Raw genomic sequence first — 17,881 nt, forward strand, 5'->3', positions numbered from 1 at the left:
GATTCGGGATTAAACTCAATTAAGCTTTATTTGGATAGGTGTTTTACTTTCAGAGTCGTGAGTTTAGTTTTTTTTTTTCTCATGTCGACACTATTGCTGACATAATAACTTTTATACGAAATGTTTATATAAATAAAAAATGAACAATTCAAATACGATTTACTAACATCATTGAAAACATTATTAAAATACTTTTATGAGAATGTTTTATTAATAAGGTAAGAAAACATCGGAAAAGCAACAAATATTTTTTGATTTTAACCCTGTGACATAGACGGAATAGAAAAGGGGCCAACGAATCTATTCTAACTATAGTCAATGTTTTTACACTAATCTAAATGGGCTTTTAAATAATTTTAGTGAGATTAAAATTATGATAAATTGAATTAGAAGTCCTCAAGTTCTATCCAGATTTTAAATTAACTTTTAAACTTTAAAATATTATAATCGAGTCTTTAAACTATTAATAGCTTATTAAACATGTTCTTCTATCATTTGCTCCTTTTAATCATTAGTTTTGGTTTAAATGCATTTCGAATCTGCGTCACACATATATTTTTAAAATATATTTTTATTACATGAACAATTTAAATTTTATGTATTAAAAATATTAATAAAATTTGGAAGAGATTTTTTTAACATGTCATATCTAAATTATTTATACAATAAATACACATGTATTTACAATTTAATCTAAATATTTTAAATATCCTCCATGTCATATCTAATTTACTAGGTAGTTAGAATGATTAAATTAATACCCTATTAATATTTCTAAGACCCAATTATAACGTTTTAAAGTTTAAAAGCTTATTTAAAATCTGGATATAATTTGAGGATTTCTAATTGAATTTACCCTATTTTTAATCCCATTGAAATTGTTGTTGTATGAACTATATTGGACTGGTCATTCAGATTGGTTTGATCCACAATCAATTGGTATATTAATTTGGACATATTTTGCCATCATTTACATAGAATATATAAACATTGAGGCTAATTTTGTTATTATATCAGTTAAAATTATGTACAATTGATATAAAATATTAACGCAGTGATTAATTGTCCATGATTGTTCACTTTCAAAATTTATAGGGATTATATTGCACAAATTTTTTTGAGAGAGACCATTTTGCTCAATATTAAAATTCAAAGGGATCTGGAAGATGTTTTTACCAACTATTTATTCCCATCTAAAAGAATCAAACCCGAAAATGGATCCGAACACGAATCGAATTGCCATCTCTACATTCGACATGTAATTCTTCGCTTTTGTCAACTCGTTAAAGAAAAAAAAAAAAAAAACGAAATCAGAGTGTGGCCTGCGGCGTGTACTGAGAGTGAGATCCTCCGGGAAATGGAGATGGCTGGAATTAGATCTCTGCTCCTTGTATCTATGATCTTACTGGTAATTTTCACAAGGATTTGATTTGTGTATTGATTTTATTACTTTTATCCGTGTATTGATTTGGGGAATGGAAATTGAATCAGTTAGTATCAATCGGCACCGTCGAAAGTCGTAGGAGTGGCAAGTCTTCTTCGGTTTTTTCTTTGTTCAATCTTAAAGAAAAGAGTAAGTTTTGGAGTGAGGCTGTTATACGTGGAGGTACCAATTTCTTTCTCCTTGAAATTACTTTCGCAATTTCTTTTCTAGGTTTTTGTTTGTTTGTTTGCTTAAAATTTTCTCATCCTTTTTTATTATTAACAGATTTCGATGATTTAGAAGCAAGCAGCCCTTCTAAAACGGGTGTTTATAATTACACCAAGGCAGGTAATTAGACAAATTTGTAGATTAATTTGGTTATGAATTTGCTTTAAAATTTCAATTTCGGGAATTGCATTTCAATTCACTATCTGTCTCTCTCATACTTTCAGGTAACATTGCAAATTACTTAAACCTTATGGAAGTAGATTCTATGTACCTTCCAGTTCCTGTCAATTTCATTTTCATGGGTTTTGATGGAAAGGGGAACCAAGGTATCCCAAAATTTTAATTTTCCTTTTATTTCTTTACTCACTACTCTTTTCTCATTTTTCACTTTATTAATACTTGAATTCTGATTGTTCATTTCCTGGATCACTTTTGTGTTTTGTATGTAAATAGAGTTCACACTTCGTCCAGAAGAACTTGAGCGATGGTTCACCAAAATAGATCATGTCTTTGCACATACACGAATTCCACAAATTGGAGAACTTATCACCGCAGTTGAAAGAGTTATCATAGATAAAAAGCAACATCACCATTTTCCTGTCATCAGCCATGTAAATTACAAGTAATACTTTGTGTCCTTTTTAATATTGATTTGTTGCTGATTTATATACATCTCATGATTTGTACCTAGAAGCTCTCAAACTAAAATTTTTATATCATTGTATTGGAATTTCCATGCAGCTTCTCTGTCCATGCTATTCAAATGGGTGAAAAGGTGACTACTGTCTTTGAGCGTGCCATCAATGTTTTAGCCCGCAAAGATGATGTTTCTGGTGACAGGTGAAACAAGTCATGACCCAAATTCACTTTTGTTTGATTTTTTTTTTTAGATGGAGAAAATAAAATTATAGATTATTGCTTTCCCAATACATTTATAAACTTATAGAAGGTTACTTTTTAAAAAAAAATTATAGGAGGATCTACCGATGCAAGTCCATTGTTCTGTTACACCATTTGGACGAATTCTAGTATTGCTTTTACACTGTGCGGCTTTAGGATCCCTTTCTGTATTAGCATGCTTTTAAAGATAATTCAAATCTTGAGAGGAGGAAAACATTCAATGATTGAATATTCTGATGGGAACTTTCTATAATTAAATGTTCGACCTTTTCAGTCTCCTTCTGCGGATTATTTTCTTACACTGTTAAATGTCTCTTCAATTTCTACTTTTTTTTTTTTTTTTTTGAATCTCATGTCTTTAGCTTTATTCAGTAATAATATGACTAATTCTTGACAGGAATGACACTGATTCTCTCTGGCAAGTAGATGCAGACATGATGGATGTTCTTTTTACTAGCCTTGTTGAATACCTTCAACTTGAAGATGCATATAACATCTTCATTTTGAATCCTCGTCGTGATTCTAGGATAGCTAAATATGGCTACCGGTGCGTATTTTAAGAGGAAATTTCTCTTTTTGTTTTTTCTTTATGTTTTTAGGTCAAGCAAAACCATTGTTGTAAAACCATCTGTATGAACTAGCCCTCCCAACTTCTGCCTTTAGTTCCAGCTTGCTTTTAACATTTCATGGTTCCAACATAAACTAGTGTTGCTCTACCTTGTAGTTTATTTTTTGGATGTTGCAGTAGACTGTATAAGGACAGAGTAGAAAGTATTATTTAAATTTAGATTTTTGACTAGGACAGAAACATCTGTTTAACATAGAACTATTGGGGACCAGGAAAACCAATTTTAGTTGTGAAGGATGGACCGGTTTCTCAAGCAATCATTTGATTTATGACTATAAATTATTTGAAGCTGTTTTTGCCTAAAATTCATTTTGTGGAAGTTATGATGTAGAAATTACTATATTGTAACCTTACTTACTCATTGGCTACGCTGCACAAGAGATGCATGTCTTTTAGGCCAATTTATACCTCAACTGAATTACATATTTTATCAACTATTCAGCTTTTTATTTGTTTTCAGTTTCTTTGTTGAAGTCTTACTTTAAAAAAAATGAATTGGCAGGAGAGGTTTATCCGAGTCGGAAATAACTTTACTCAAAAAGGTACTTACGGGTTTCTTTGTTTCTATATATGTTCCAGTTCCATTCTCTTTGTTTATTAATTATCAGCTTTGAGTTTTATTTTAAAATGTAATATATTATCTTGCTGTACTTGTTAACTTTTTTTCTTGCCTGGTAAATTTGTAGTAGAGTACTTGCTACACCATTATTGTCTTCCCTGGTACATTCATACTTGGATTCCTGCTTTACTTAAAACTTTTATTTTTCAGGATAAGGACTTGCAAAGTAAAATTCTTCAGGCAGGGAATACTCCGGGAAATGTTCTGGGTATGAAATTGACTGGTTCTTATTTTATTTGTAGTTGTTTGGATTCTTTATAAAATTTTCCTACTTGTTTTCTAGAATTAATATATTTAATTGCTGAATAATTGCAGCTCTTGATAATATTAAGAAACCCTTATACGGAAAGCATCCAATGGTAAAGTTTGCATGGACAGTTACAGAAGAAGCTGACACGGTCTGCCCCTTGTCCTAATGCAATGTATTTGTGTAATTACTTTGGTTTTTATCTGTTAATCTGAGCATATTGGTCACAAACTTGCTCAATCCCAGCATTTTAACTAGTTCTTCTTCCTTGATTCTTTTTATTGTATTATTGTGGATATCTGGTGTGGGGAGTGTCCGATCTAGAATTTTTTTCTACCACAATGATATAGGGGTCCACTACTTAATAGCATGGTTCCGCATTACATCTTTTTGGGCCCTACGCAATTCAGTATTGTGATTGGTTAATTATACGATAGGAATTGTAGGCCATATTCTCTCCTGGTTATGACCATAAAATGCACTTCATTCCTTAGACTTTAACTTGGTAATCTCAGTTATTTTTTGTGAACTTGTAATACTGATTTCTCAGTGTTGATAGCTGAATATTTACAGCTAGTGCCAAAAGGATGCTGGAAAATTCAATTCGTATTTTGCTTTTGTTCAGAGTAAATTATCATATGTGCTATATCATTTTGTTGTTCACAAAGAAGCTACTGATTAATTTATTAATTTTTTCAATTTTTTTTATTAATTTATTAATTTTTAAATTTGGTTGATGAACTTTTAGGTGGAATGGCACAATATTTGCTTAGATGCACTGATGAATGTTGAGAAGTTGTATCAAGGAAAGACCACTGCTGAAACAATTCAGAACAAAGTTTCACAGGTACTTGGTTTTTTTCTTTCACATCTTTTCTGTTTGATGCATTATCAAGATGCTTTAGACTTTGAAAAATCTGCATAATTTGTTTAACATTTTCCTTTTGTTAATATATGTATGATAAATATCTCAAGTTATTAAATGGGAAGAACGAAGATATGAAGCTTCTTCTTCAAAAGGACTTAAAGTCCGGGGACTTCAACGACTACCATGAAGAATGTCTAACAGATACATGGATTGGAAAGGACAGGTTCCAACATCTAAATATCCTTCTGTCCCCCCCTCTCCTTTGCTCTCCCATTTACGCTGCCGTACAGAGAGAAACACAAACAAAGGATGTTCTTATATGTGTATATGTTATTATTACAACTGTATCAGGTGGGCTTTCATTGATTTGACTGCTGGACCTTTTTCTTGGGGACCTGCTGTTGGTGGAGAAGGTGTGCGAACAGAATTAAGTTTGCCTAATGTGGGAAAGACCATAGGTGCTGTTGAAGGTGATATTAATGTGCTTGCTTGTTATCAACTGTTGTCAGTAATTTCTTTGACATCTGTGTTTGCTATTTTTTTGTTAGTATGGTGATTTTAGTATTGGGTTTTCACTTGTCAGCATTGATATATTAGTTTATTATGGCTACCGAAGTTTAGTGGAATTTTTCCCCTTATTATGCTTGATATCTTTGTGAGGGCTGGCTTTATTAATTGGGATCTGTAAAATATTTTAAATCTCATGTGTCAAATGTCACTAGATTTTACAATATTGTGCTTTTCATCTCATAGTGCTCTGTCATTATTATTGTTGTTGTTATTGTTGTGCCCTTATCCTTTAGCTGAACTTCTGTTCTCATTGTGGCAAGTAGAAATTTCCGAAGATGAAGCTGAAGATCGCTTGCAAGATGCAATTCAGGAAAAGTTTGCTGTATTTGGTGATGTATGTTAGCTATACATGGCAATTGAAGCTTCTCTTTCTATTAGGTTTATGCCGTTTCCTGCCTTAATTGACTCTACATTTAATATTGTAGAAAGACCATCAGGCAATTGATATTCTTCTGGCGGAGATTGATATCTATGAGCTTTTTGCTTTCAAGCATTGCAAAGGAAGGAAGGTCAAGCTTGCTCTTTGTGATGGTACTGCTCATGTTATTTATCTCATTTCTAATTTTCTTTTTGTGGTTCCACTTTTGGGGAAAGCTTCCAGGGGATTCATGAAGTATTTTGCTTGGATTGGGGACATCATCATATGCATCCCTTATATTGGAGGATTATACCTTCTTTTAGCTTCCAGTTTGGGGTCTTGAATATGCATCCAGCAGAGTCACTTTAAGGAACATGAAGAGTCAAAACAACATAGGTTATTAGGGTAGTTGGTTAGTGTTAAAGCAGACCATTCTTATCAAGTTTGTTTAATTTAAGATTTATTGGTGTCTTATGCTTTTGCAATGAACTTTGCTTTTGAGTCACTTATTTTTTTTGTTTCAAAGGAACAATATATAGTTTGAAGGGCAAAATTGTTCTTTGAGATTTTAACTGCCTACATGTTTCTCACATATTTAATGTATTTATTGGTTTGCCTGTTTATTTGTCAGGCCGTGAACATCAAAGATAATTGTTTTATAAAAAATCAATATCCTTTTAGTCTTAATATTGTCTTTTTGTACGAGTTGAAGTGCTATGCAATTTTATATTGTGCAAGCTTCTAATGAAAAATATGGGGTAAGTTTCTCCACTTACAATTTTTATGATTTCAGAGCTTGATGAGAGAATGCGGGACTTGAAAGATGAGCTTCAGTCATTTGAAAATGAAGAGTATGATGAAAGCCACCGTAGGAAGGCTGTAGATGCTTTAAAACGGATGGAGAGCTGGAATTTGTTTAGTGATACTCATGAGGTATGTTTATTTCCTTGAAGAAATGCCAGTATAACATTTTATTTAGTAGTTGTAGGGATCATCTTTAGTAACCACACTGCTATTCAAAATATGGTTGTCTTGAAATCCGACAATTGCAGTTATTTGGAATTGAGTTGTTTCTGTGCAGGAATTCCAAAACTACACAGTTGCTCGGGATACTTTCCTTGCACAACTTGGTGCAACCCTGTGGGGATCTGTGAGACACGTCATATCTCCTTCAGTTGCTGATGGTGCTTTCCATTATTATGAGAAGATATCATATCAGTTGTTTTTCATTACAAAGGAGGTATGATGCATGGGAAAAGCTTTCAAGGATCATTCGTTAAAATACTAATTTTTCTTTTATTTTCATGGAGACAGAAGGTTAGACATGTTAAAAGATTGCCAGTGGACCTAAGGGCTCTCCAGGAAGGGCTTTCCTCTTTGTTGATACCTTCACAGAAAGTTATGTTCAGTCAGCATGTGTACGCATTCTGAACTATTCTTTGTTTTATTTTTCCTTTTGTTTTTTTCCCGTCCTAGAAAGATAGGTTGTCTTTTTGTTATATACGATCCGTTGTTTCTTTTAACTTTGTAGGAAATGGAAGATATGAATGGAAGTAAATTTAAATTAAATTAAGAGTAATTCTGTATTCTCTGAAATGGGGATTAATGAGGAGTTTTGTGATGATGATAAGATAAGCAAGAACTTTTTGGATTGCAATTACTGATTATAATTGCCATCTGGATTTTGGTTATGAGTCTATATTCATGATCCTTGAATAACTTCATCACTTATGGGTGATTTAAATTGTATTTGGTGTTTGTCATTTATAAGTCAATTCATTTATCTTATTAAAACAAAATAATAAGTACTTGAATATGGATTGAAAACATAAGGTTCTTTATTAACTGATAAATATTAATTTATAATTTATAAATAAATGAATAATTTATTCATTTACAATAATATTCTTTTCCTAGTCTTATAAGGATTTTACACTATTTTGATCAAGAAAACTCAAAACTACAAATCAGACTATCTGACATTCTAACAAATTGTAAACGGCAAAAATTCCCTTGATGCTCAAACTCAATAAACATACACCAAATAACCTTCAGTGCTAACTTGAAGAAACATAATTCTCAGACTTAAGCCTTATAGATACAACAAATGAACAAAGTAAAATCTGAGATAGTGTGATCTCTCGATTAGCTTCCCTGCATTCTGCATGAGAGTGACTATAGTTTAAGTTTTGGGATCCCAAATCCTCATCCACAAGAGAGTCTACCAAATCCTCACCCCCAGTCATTTCACTGAACCTACGTGGTGATGCTGCCCATATTCTTCTATATCTTTAGGTTTGCATGAGATGCTTCTGTGGAAATTGCATGCATCATTTATTTCTATTCCAATGTTATGAAGACTTTTTGTTGTTTGCTTTTTTAACTTTCTTTCGTAATAGTTTCTTGGCTTGTAAATTTGGTTCCTGGCTGTACTAATTTGTTTTGCAAATTATAGGTTAGCACTTTCAGAGGATCCTGCTTTGGCAATGGCATTTTCTGTGGCGCGACGAGCAGCAGCTGTCCCATATTTGCTTGTTAATGGAACATACAGGAAAAGTACCCGTTCCTATATTGATTCTTCAATTCTCCAGTATCAGTTGCGGAGGCTGAATACTCATGGATCTCTCAAAGGTCAGATCCGTGTTTATAATGCTTGCTGGAAAACAAAATCCTTTTTTTGGAGCTGTCATTTTGATGACTACCTATAGCAAAATTAAGAACTCTTTATCTTGATAACATTGATATGTTTCATTTGTATTTGAATCTGAATTTAGCTTCTCTCTGTCTGACTAATTGGTTTTTCTAAGAAAGGAAAAAAAACAAGGTTGAAATAGTTTTTATTTTTTCATTTTCTTCCAATGGTCTCATTCTAGGTATTCTCAAAACTCTGGTATCAGTTTCTGTGTTTTATTATCAGTCACCGGTTCTTAAAATATTTGTTCCTTTATTTCACAAGCATGAATTCTATAACTCCCGTATTCCTAATTAACTCTTCAACATTCTATTTTGCAACATCTTACAACTGTCACTATTCCTTTTTTGAACATTTTTAAATTCTTCAGTTCTCTAATTTGAAAATAAATTTCAGCAATTACTTTTATGTTTTTGGAATTTAAACCCATTGTACATCAATACTATTAAAACATAGACTTTTTGTTCCCAAATTTGTGTGCCAATTTAATTTGGACAGTTTATGGATTTGATGGTGTACATTATGTAAAATCATGATGCCTTGTGTATCATTTTTGTCACTTGTAGATTGTTGGTTTCATTTCTCATTTGGATTTAACATTGCCCTTAATTCTTCATTCAGGATCACATGCTCATAGCCAGTCCACTCTTGAAGTTCCAATCTTCTGGTTCATTCATACCGATCCATTATTAGTGGACAAACATTATCAGGCCAAAGCGCTTTCCGATATGGTTATTGTTGTCCAATCAGAGCCGTCATCCTGGGAAAGCCATCTGCAGTGTAATGGAAAATCCCTTTTGTGGGATTTGAGGTTTGTGATTCTGGCATTCCTTTCTCTTCCAACCAATAAAAGGAGGGGTTTCATCATCCAATCAGAATGCATTCCTTTTGTGTTCTACTGATTTTGTTCTTTCACCTGGATTCAGGAGACCCATCAAGCCTGCTTTGGCTGCTGTTTCTGAACATCTGGCTGGTTTGCTTCCCCTTCAGCTTGTCTACAGTCATGCTCATGGAACTGCAATTGAGGTTTGATAGTTTAGATATACAACTGAAATCTTACTTATGATTACGTAATCCTGATGCTTGCAGTCAATCTTAACATTCAGTCCTTTTAAATGTTTACAATTTAAACAAAGTGAATAATGATCTGACTGTTCCTTCTTCCCATTATGCTTTGGCCTGGTGCGTTTATGCATGTTTGTCATTTTCTTTTTATTTTCATCCTTATAAATTTTATTTTATTTTAGTCCCTCTTCTCTGAAACTCACAGACCACAAACGTGTATACGGATGCATGAATGCAGGATATTTATGCATATTAATGGCCCTATTTTTGTTTGTCTGCTATTTGTGACATGTTCTGTTTCAATCCCTCTGAAACATGCCTCAGAAACAACAGATCAGATACAGGATGTATTAACATGGCTTTTGAATAAGATGAAGTCTGGTATTTGATAACTTTCAGAAATAATTAGTGTATCTGTCTTAAGTTTGCAATCTGATATAGGCTCACATGAATTCGTATCAACATCTGGCAACTTTTTATAAAAGAAACGAAAGTGTAACAATTTCTCCTATCATTTAATAACATGTGAGCTACAGGTTCAGTTAAATGAAATTCCACTATGAGTAAGATCCTGCAATAGTAGCTCCAATGGGGTATCCTAAGTGTTGCTCTCCTTACATGACAATACATTGAGAACCTAGCGAACCCACCAGACAGGAAAACTAACATTGCATTCTGTTCTAGATGTGCGGATTTCAATACTTGATAAATATCTGGGATGCCGTATTTCTGCATAAACTTTGATTGTTCAATGCATATTATGTCATGTTGACTCAACATGTGAGTCCCATGTACTTACAAAAGGCTGACATTTACAATGATGTGGATATAGCATGTTGGCTGAGACAGGTCGCCCTATATAATTTATGCATATTTTGTTGCTTATATTTTACAGGATTGGATATGGTCCGTGGGATGCAATCCTTTCTCCATTATTTCTCAAGGTTGGCAGATATCAAAATTTCAATCAGATACAATTGCTCGGAGCTACATCATCTCAACTCTTGAAGAGTCGATAAAACTGGTCAATTCAGCCATGCACCTTCTACTTTGGGAGCGTACAAGTATCCTTTTCTTGTGGCTTTTTCATAACCCCATAGACTTGGGATTTATGTTGCTTCAACTCAAGTATGGTTGTGTGTAGGTGCATGTATGTATCTAAGTGTCAGTCTAACCTGTCAACTATAAGGAACTGAAGACACAGGAGGCATACAGCTAAAAGATCTGAAACAAGGATAGTATCGTGGGGATTCGTCCAAATTTTTTATTGAGATATTTGATATATCTCTTACATTTTCTATGAAAATAATATTTATTGTTAATGTTTCATTTTTGAGTATTCAAAAGAAAGCTTGGGATTTAAGTTATAACCATGGCTGTGGGATTAAAGCCATGACTGCTCCCGTGAAAGAATGTTCTGCTGTTTGATTGGGTTCCTGGTCAACTTCTGATGCTCAAAAATCTTCCTGTGGTTTATTGTGTTCATCTTTTGAATTAAGATCTGCTTTTAGATTGTTTTCATTCCTGACTTGTTAAAAATGGAGTTGCTACAAAGTGAGACTTAACCAATAGCAGCTGAGAAAACCTTTAAACACTTCCAATCTCAGGAGCGTGAGCTAGTGAACAAGTATAATTATGTTGTCAGCTTATGGAGAAGAGTAAGTGCATTTGCTTATTGTCATTGTTGATGTTGTTATTTGATTAATTCAAGTAATGCCACATTGTATTGTCATGATGCTGGTGACTGTTTACGGGTTAACATGCAGTTCTCCTTTTCAGATTTCAACTATTGCTGGTGAATTGAGATACACAGATGCCATGAAACTGCTATATACCTTAGAGGACGCAACCAAAGGGTCTGTTTTTGCTAAAATTTTCATTTTATTTTGATGCCCTTCTGTTATTTGGTTAAGTTTCAAAAATAGTCTTGCAGATAAATTCAGATCATTGTTTTGCATTCAGTAATCTTGCCAGAAAAGAAGGCTTCTTATGATGAATGTGCTAATGAGGTTTTAGGCAGTTGAAACTAGCAACTGATGCAATTTCTTTCTTTGATCATCTAATACATTAATAAGTAGTGTCGTGAAATTCTTATGAAAAACTTCTAGTTTTTGTAAAAGACAATGTTAAAGAAACCCCTGCCGAGGAAATGAATGGATATCTTTTCTAACATGTAAATAATGGGAAAGAAATGAGGTGAAGCACATAAATCTCTTCAAGTAGCAAATATATTGTGCAGTTGTTTTGTTGATGAAGATGAGGACTTACTGTTGTATCAATTGACTGAATTCATAGTTGGTAGCAACTTAACATTATGGTCGGCAATGATTTTCCAGTGTTCCTCAATGCCCTACTATGTGGTAATATCTTATATCTTAAAATTAAGTTTTTGATGGTGTGATATTTCTGTTGTATTGAAAATGACAGGTCAATGTGATTTAAATGCTTTTTGATATTTCATTGGAGGATGGTCCAATTTTGTAGGTAATATCCTTTGATTTCTTAAATCTGATTTTAAATGCAGGTTTGTTGATCAAGTGAATGCAACCATAGCCCTTCTTCATCCGATTCATTGCACAAAAGACAGGAAAGTGCAAGTAGAGTTCGACGCAACAACAATACCTGCTTTCTTGATTGTTTTAGGTATTCTCTATCTTGTGCTAAAGCCAAGACGACCAAAACCTAAGATCAACTGAGTTAAAGTCATGGTTGCAAAAACGGTAGCAGTAATCGGCTCAAAGCCTTATTGTAGACCATCTCACGAAGGACTAAAAAATTTTCCCCCGCGATAGTCACACAGGTTAGCCTTCACAACAACAAAGCTGTACTAGAAATGATAGCTTCATAAAAAGAAGAGAAAGTGGCAAAAATGGTGAAGACATGGAAAAATATAGTTTTGTAGTTGTAAGGTTTTGTTGTACTGTTCTTAAAGAGTAAATTGATCTGAAAATTGACATTAGATGACCAAATTGTAGTGGGATGGATGATGGATGATATTTAAAAATCAGAAATTTGTGGGAGCATTTAGTGTTAGATCTTTGTTTTGAGCATTGAAGGCAAAGTTTGACATGAAATACAAAGTTGAAAAGTCATTAGTGTCTGTTTCTTTATTCAATTTCAGCTGCTTTAAATTTTCGAATTGCTTTAAATTTTATAGTTCTTTAATTAGGCGTGAGGTTGAGATTTTGAGTGTAATTAAATATATTTCATCTTTCGATTTAAGTTGAAAATTGTAATTATCCAAATTAATCTAGTTTTTTTTGGATTTATATTTATATTTAATTTTTATAATTTAAAATAAATATTTAATATTTAATATAGTGAAAACAATTTAAAATATTACATAAACATTGTTATAAAAAATCAATAAACTTACAGTATACTCTAATGAATTTCATTAGATTTGATTTAATTATCTTTGATCTTAGTTCGAGTTTCTTTTTATGGAAAAACATAAAATATAAAAATAAAGATATCATTTATAATTCCTTTCTAATTATTAAATGGGGTTTTAACAATTTTTCATATTTACATAATTTTGATAATTTTTATCTTAAATCTTGAATCTTAAATCTCGAATCTTAAATCATGAACATCAAACTCTAAATTTCAAATCATAAATCTTGAATTTTAAATTTTAAATTTTAAATTTTAAACCTTAAACCTAAATTCAAACCTTAAATCTCAAATCTCATATTATAAACTTGAATTTTAATGTTTGGGTTTAGAATTTGGGGTTTAAGTTTAGGGTTTATGTTTTAATGCTTGGGTTTTTGAGTTATGATTTGGGTTTGAGGTCCATAATTCAAGGTTTAAGGTTTCAAGATAAAAAATTATCAAAATTATGTGTTAATAGGAAGGGTTCAAATTTTTTTTCTTTATTGTGGGTGTTAGAAAAAGCTATATTTAAAAAAAAATGTTGATTTTAAAAATATTCAGGTGAATAGAAAAACAAAAATATCAAATTTAAATTTTAAAAACTATTGATTTTAAAAATAATTAGAAAAGTGTACTCTTTTTTTATATTTAAAAAATAGGCAGATTTTGGAAATATTCATGGCGCTGCTCCGCTCCCTTTAATGGATAGTGAGTTAACAACCATTAGATATTTGTTGGCAATTTAACGGCTCAAATAGTTCAATGGCCAATTTATAATTTTTTAAAATTGAATAATCAAAATATAAATTTATTAATAGTTTTAGACTTGAGTACAATTTACCCTAAAAGATAAACTGAGGACGGAAATGAACGGATGAACCATTGGAAAAAAGAAATCATTTCAATAATTTTAAGTTTTTATTTGTATATTTGAATCATTTATTCGAATTTAATCAATTCTGATTCCGAGTGAAGATAACTTCACATTTGGGTTAGCTTGAATATAAAGCTCGTTGCGTTATCTTCATTTTTACCTTAATTTTATCAGACGCCCAAAATGGCTGACGCAATTTGGGCAGAGATTGAACGCTCCGAAAGGTAATTTCAATGATGAATTTGACAACTTTTGTTTTAAATTTTTTTTTTGTGACAAGTTACTGATGAATTTGGTTTTGATTGTTGTAATAGCTTCTTGGTTTGCTCCATGTATGAGGAGGCTGCATCATTAGCTTCTTCCATAATAAAGCAAAGAGGCAGCCCCAATGTAACCATTGATGATGATTCTGAGTTTGATTTGTATGAAGCGATGGAGGCTGCTGGTATGGTCTTGGTTCAGTCCTTGAAACAACTCTCCAGGTATAGCTTTGTTTGGTAGGAGGGAAAATTGAAATAGGAACTTGTTATAGCTTTCTTTTTGCTTATCTTAGCTGATTATGATGCTATTCGTTGCAGGACATCTACAATTCTGAATGAGCTCAAAACGTTATTTGTTTCAATTGAAGCAATCCCTGTTCAAGTTCTTCTTACTGGGTAATCCTTTCTTTCTTCTATTCATCTATGTTACCTATGAATTTGTGTTATGCTCTATATTTTTTAATATTTATTTTGAGGATTATGCCTCAATTCCTATGTATGAATTTAGAGATGATGAAGAGATTAACGTAACTATTCACTGAACATTTCTTATTTTTGTTTTATATACTGCTTCCAACTTTTTATCCCATTCTGAATCCAGCTTCGTAGGTGGCCAAAAATGTTTAATTTTATCCATTTTCTTTTATCTCGAACTTTTTTTTGTTTTACTATTACTGCTTGATGGGTATACAGCTTTCGTCCCTTCTTTCTTATTTTCTGAGGCTAGTGTTGCTGAGGTCTCATTTCTGAATGGAAGATAAATATCCAGGCTTACCCGTATTATATTATATAAGTTCTACTTTGAATGCTACAATAACATTTTGCCTTGGGATAGGCATCTGAACCTCTAGGACAGTGGTGCTAAATTTCCTTCCATTATTGAATCTTCAGGGTATGTTTCCAAATATCAGAAGCTTCAGCTTTAGGCGGCAAAGAGTTTCTTGAGGAGTTTCTTAGCAAGTGGAGATATGTGGATGAACAATACTATGTTCTTGCTAGTGCTGAAACAAGTTCGAATTTCAAGGGTGGAAGTGATAGCTATTCTGTCTTGGGAGTTGATAAGTATATTGAAGTTGTTGAGTTGTATGCTGTCATGCTTCTGGGAACAGTTTCCAGTGATGTCGATCTTGCAATCTCTTGGGTTGAGCAAGCTGCTTTGCCAGAGAAAAACCGACAGGTAATATATGTTTAAGTAGAAATGTCTTAGGACACTGTTAGATTGAGTCTGTGCCTTTTGTGTACATAAATATACTTCATCTAGCTGTTTACGAATTTTTGGTAGTTGAAATTCAGCATGATTTGTGTTGATGGTGGAGCACTGTTAGAAGAGCTTTACACAGTGTTAAGTATAACGGCGTCACTCTGCATCAGTTAATTTAGAATTAGCCAGTGGCCTTTTGCGCTTAACATGGTATTAGAGCCCTAGTTCTTTGTTTCCTTATTTATTGATGCCAAGTCTTATGCTTAGTTGTTAACAATGGGCCTACGAGAAAGAGGGAATTTTTAAATTATGTTATCTCACATTGGCTAAGTTTTGGATTTGCTATGGCATTATCTTTAGGTTCTGCCTTTCAATATATTGTTGATTGGTTTTAGGTTCATGCTTAACATTAAATGGTGGGCTAAGGCCGGTCCTCATGCCCAGACTGTAACTTGGCACATTTCCACTGCTGAGTATCTTAGTTGGGTGCTTGAATAGGCTTTATCTGTTGTTTTTCAGTCCTAACCTCTAGGTTTAAGTTTCAAGATCGTTTTTTTTTTCTTGTTTTAAGAGTCGTGTACATTGAAAATTTCCTGTCATCTTGAAATTGCAAAATTAAGTCCAGTGTCTTGAACATTTTTTCATTGTTTAGTTAGGCTTTGCTTTAAGTCAAATTTGGGCATTTCCTAATTGAATCATTAGGTTCCTAGTTCATACAACTATTTATATGCATGTATCTTTTATTCCTTTGAAATGCGATCTATTTCATAGGGTGGACTACTGATATATTTGCATCTACAAGGGGGTTCTCTCTCACATCATGCAATTTCACACCAGACAAGCTTTAGAACAATTTATTTTCTTGTACTTTGCTTGTCATGGTCTTGATGGTGCTTGATTTAATTAATTATGAGGGAATAATTTTTGTTTTCTCTTGGAATATATGAGTATTGCACCAACTTACCATCTTTACATGTATTATTCTAGGATCTTTTGAGAAGATTGCACTCCCTATATTCCACAAAGGTAACTCATTTACCACAAGGCTCCTCGTCACATTTGCCTCTGGCAAACCATGAATCTCATTCTTCCAATAAGGGTCCAAATGTGCCTGAGGGGACACCAAAAGGCTTAAAGACCAGCAGCCTGCTTAATGGAGAGAGAGAGTCAAAGCAGGCAAATTTGAAACTGTACAGACAACCCCACGGCTTTCTATCTTGGTTTTCTAATATCACTTTGAAGTTTGGTAATCATCGGGTGGTCATATCAAATGGTAAAATCTTGATTGGCTGTCTGGTCCTTCTCGTATACTACATCCTTAGAAGGAGAGGAATTTCTTTACAGAGGTAAGATTTTCTTCTTGTTCTTTTACCCTGAAATATTTGTTCATAACTTTCAATTGTTGAAGCTTACTTAATGTTCTTAATTACGGTCCTAGGTTAGAAGTTCATGAATGCCTTTCTGGTAGAGAAAGGGATATGTTTATATATATATTCTATTGACAATGAATGCATGTATATTTGTATATGATATATATTTGTTGTTGTTTATAGGATTGTTAAGAGACAAGCTTTGTTTGTGAAGAAGTGTTTGGTAGACTTATGGGAACTTGCATTTTCATACCAAGTTAATCCGCTTGCTGCCATTCAACCCTTGTCTTCAGCTACCTGACCTGATGAGATGAAACGAGCCGAGCCGAGGTGGGATTTCAAGTCAGCTGTTTAGTATTCAATTATCTTCTGCTGATAATATCCCTCACTCCATACATGCATTGTGTGTTATCATTACTATTATTATTATGAGCTTTCTAGGTCTGATTGCCTTCAAACAAAAACAAAAGAAAATAATAATGGGATTTCAAGTTGAGGTTTAAACTTTGATGTAATGGGAAAATTATATTTCGTACCTCTTCTATTTATTGGTAAAAGTACCATGGAGGTCCTATATTAAGAAAACTGAATTTTGATGTAGTTGTAAGGTTTTGTTGTACTGTTATTAATGAGTATATTGATCTGAAAATTGGGATTAGAGGACCAAATTATAGTGATTGGTTATTGGTGATGGATGATGTTTAAAAATCAGAAAATTGTGGGAGCATTTAGTGTTAGGTCTTTGTTTTGAGTATTGAAGGCAAAGTTTGACATGAAATACAAAGTTGAAAAGTCAATACTGTCTGCTTCTTCATTCAATTTCAGCTGCTTTAAGCTTTCCAATTGCCGTAGGGAATGAATGACATGGTTGGTTGGTTGGTAGAATGAGATTTCCTCTACTTGCTTTTAGGGTTGAGAAAAAAAAAAAACGATTTGAGTTGTAGCTCGATTTAGAATTTGTTGTTTTTGGCACACTTTAAAAGAATTATGTACCATCAAAGGAATTTAGGTTCAAATCTTAATATTGTTGTAGGTTCAAATCTTAATATTGTTGTGAGGAAAATTATAAATTTTGAAAATATTAATATTTATGGACCGTAAAATGAAAATAGATATGGATATTCTTTCTTTATTTTAAGATAATATAAAAATGAAATAAAATAGAAAGAATTGGTTTTATTTTGAAATATATAATAAATA

General features: G+C 32.7%; 2 protein-coding genes across 2 annotated transcripts; both read left to right on the forward strand.

Moving 5' to 3' along the window:
* Positions 1–1,130: 1,130 nt before the first annotated feature.
* LOC108469801 (uncharacterized) lies at positions 1,131–12,713 on the forward strand. The gene is made up of 25 exons (XM_017770847.2): positions 1,131–1,408; positions 1,492–1,606; positions 1,709–1,771; positions 1,876–1,977; positions 2,105–2,273; positions 2,393–2,491; positions 2,949–3,098; positions 3,682–3,721; positions 3,949–4,006; positions 4,114–4,196; positions 4,794–4,892; positions 5,021–5,136; positions 5,265–5,383; positions 5,747–5,817; positions 5,909–6,014; positions 6,635–6,774; positions 6,923–7,081; positions 7,156–7,259; positions 8,297–8,472; positions 9,155–9,344; positions 9,460–9,559; positions 10,494–10,662; positions 11,174–11,256; positions 11,378–11,454; positions 12,123–12,713. The coding sequence occupies exons 1-25, from the start codon at positions 1,358–1,360 to the stop codon at positions 12,292–12,294; spliced, it is 2,811 nt and encodes a 936-aa protein (XP_017626336.1). The 5' UTR covers positions 1,131–1,357; the 3' UTR covers positions 12,295–12,713.
* Positions 12,714–13,810: 1,097 nt separating this feature from the next.
* LOC108467943 (protein APEM9) lies at positions 13,811–17,349 on the forward strand. The gene is made up of 6 exons (XM_017768773.2): positions 13,811–14,074; positions 14,165–14,332; positions 14,429–14,506; positions 15,002–15,287; positions 16,299–16,657; positions 16,865–17,349. Exons 1-6 carry the CDS (start codon positions 14,034–14,036, stop codon positions 16,980–16,982), a joined length of 1,050 nt encoding a protein of 349 aa, XP_017624262.1. The 5' UTR covers positions 13,811–14,033; the 3' UTR covers positions 16,983–17,349.
* Positions 17,350–17,881: the final 532 nt, after the last annotated feature.

Source organism: Gossypium arboreum, chromosome 8, assembly GCF_025698485.1.
Source record: "Gossypium arboreum isolate Shixiya-1 chromosome 8, ASM2569848v2, whole genome shotgun sequence".
Taxonomy (NCBI): Eukaryota; Viridiplantae; Streptophyta; class Magnoliopsida; order Malvales; family Malvaceae; genus Gossypium; species Gossypium arboreum.

Excerpts from the sequence above, each read along its gene's own strand:
- LOC108469801 (XM_017770847.2), top strand. The coding sequence starts at position 1,358 with ATGGAGATGGCTGGAATTAGATCTCTGCTCCTTGTATCTATGATCTTA. Across the intron at positions 1,978-2,104 it reads TGATGGAAAGGGGAACCAAG|AGTTCACACTTCGTCCAGAA; the intron begins GTATCCCAAAAT and ends GTATGTAAATAG. Across the intron at positions 4,007-4,113 it reads TACTCCGGGAAATGTTCTGG|CTCTTGATAATATTAAGAAA; the intron begins GTATGAAATTGA and ends GAATAATTGCAG.
- LOC108467943 (XM_017768773.2), top strand. The coding sequence starts at position 14,034 with ATGGCTGACGCAATTTGGGCAGAGATTGAACGCTCCGAAAG. Across the intron at positions 14,507-15,001 it reads GTTCAAGTTCTTCTTACTGG|GGTATGTTTCCAAATATCAG; the intron begins GTAATCCTTTCT and ends TTGAATCTTCAG. Across the intron at positions 15,288-16,298 it reads TGCCAGAGAAAAACCGACAG|GATCTTTTGAGAAGATTGCA; the intron begins GTAATATATGTT and ends GTATTATTCTAG.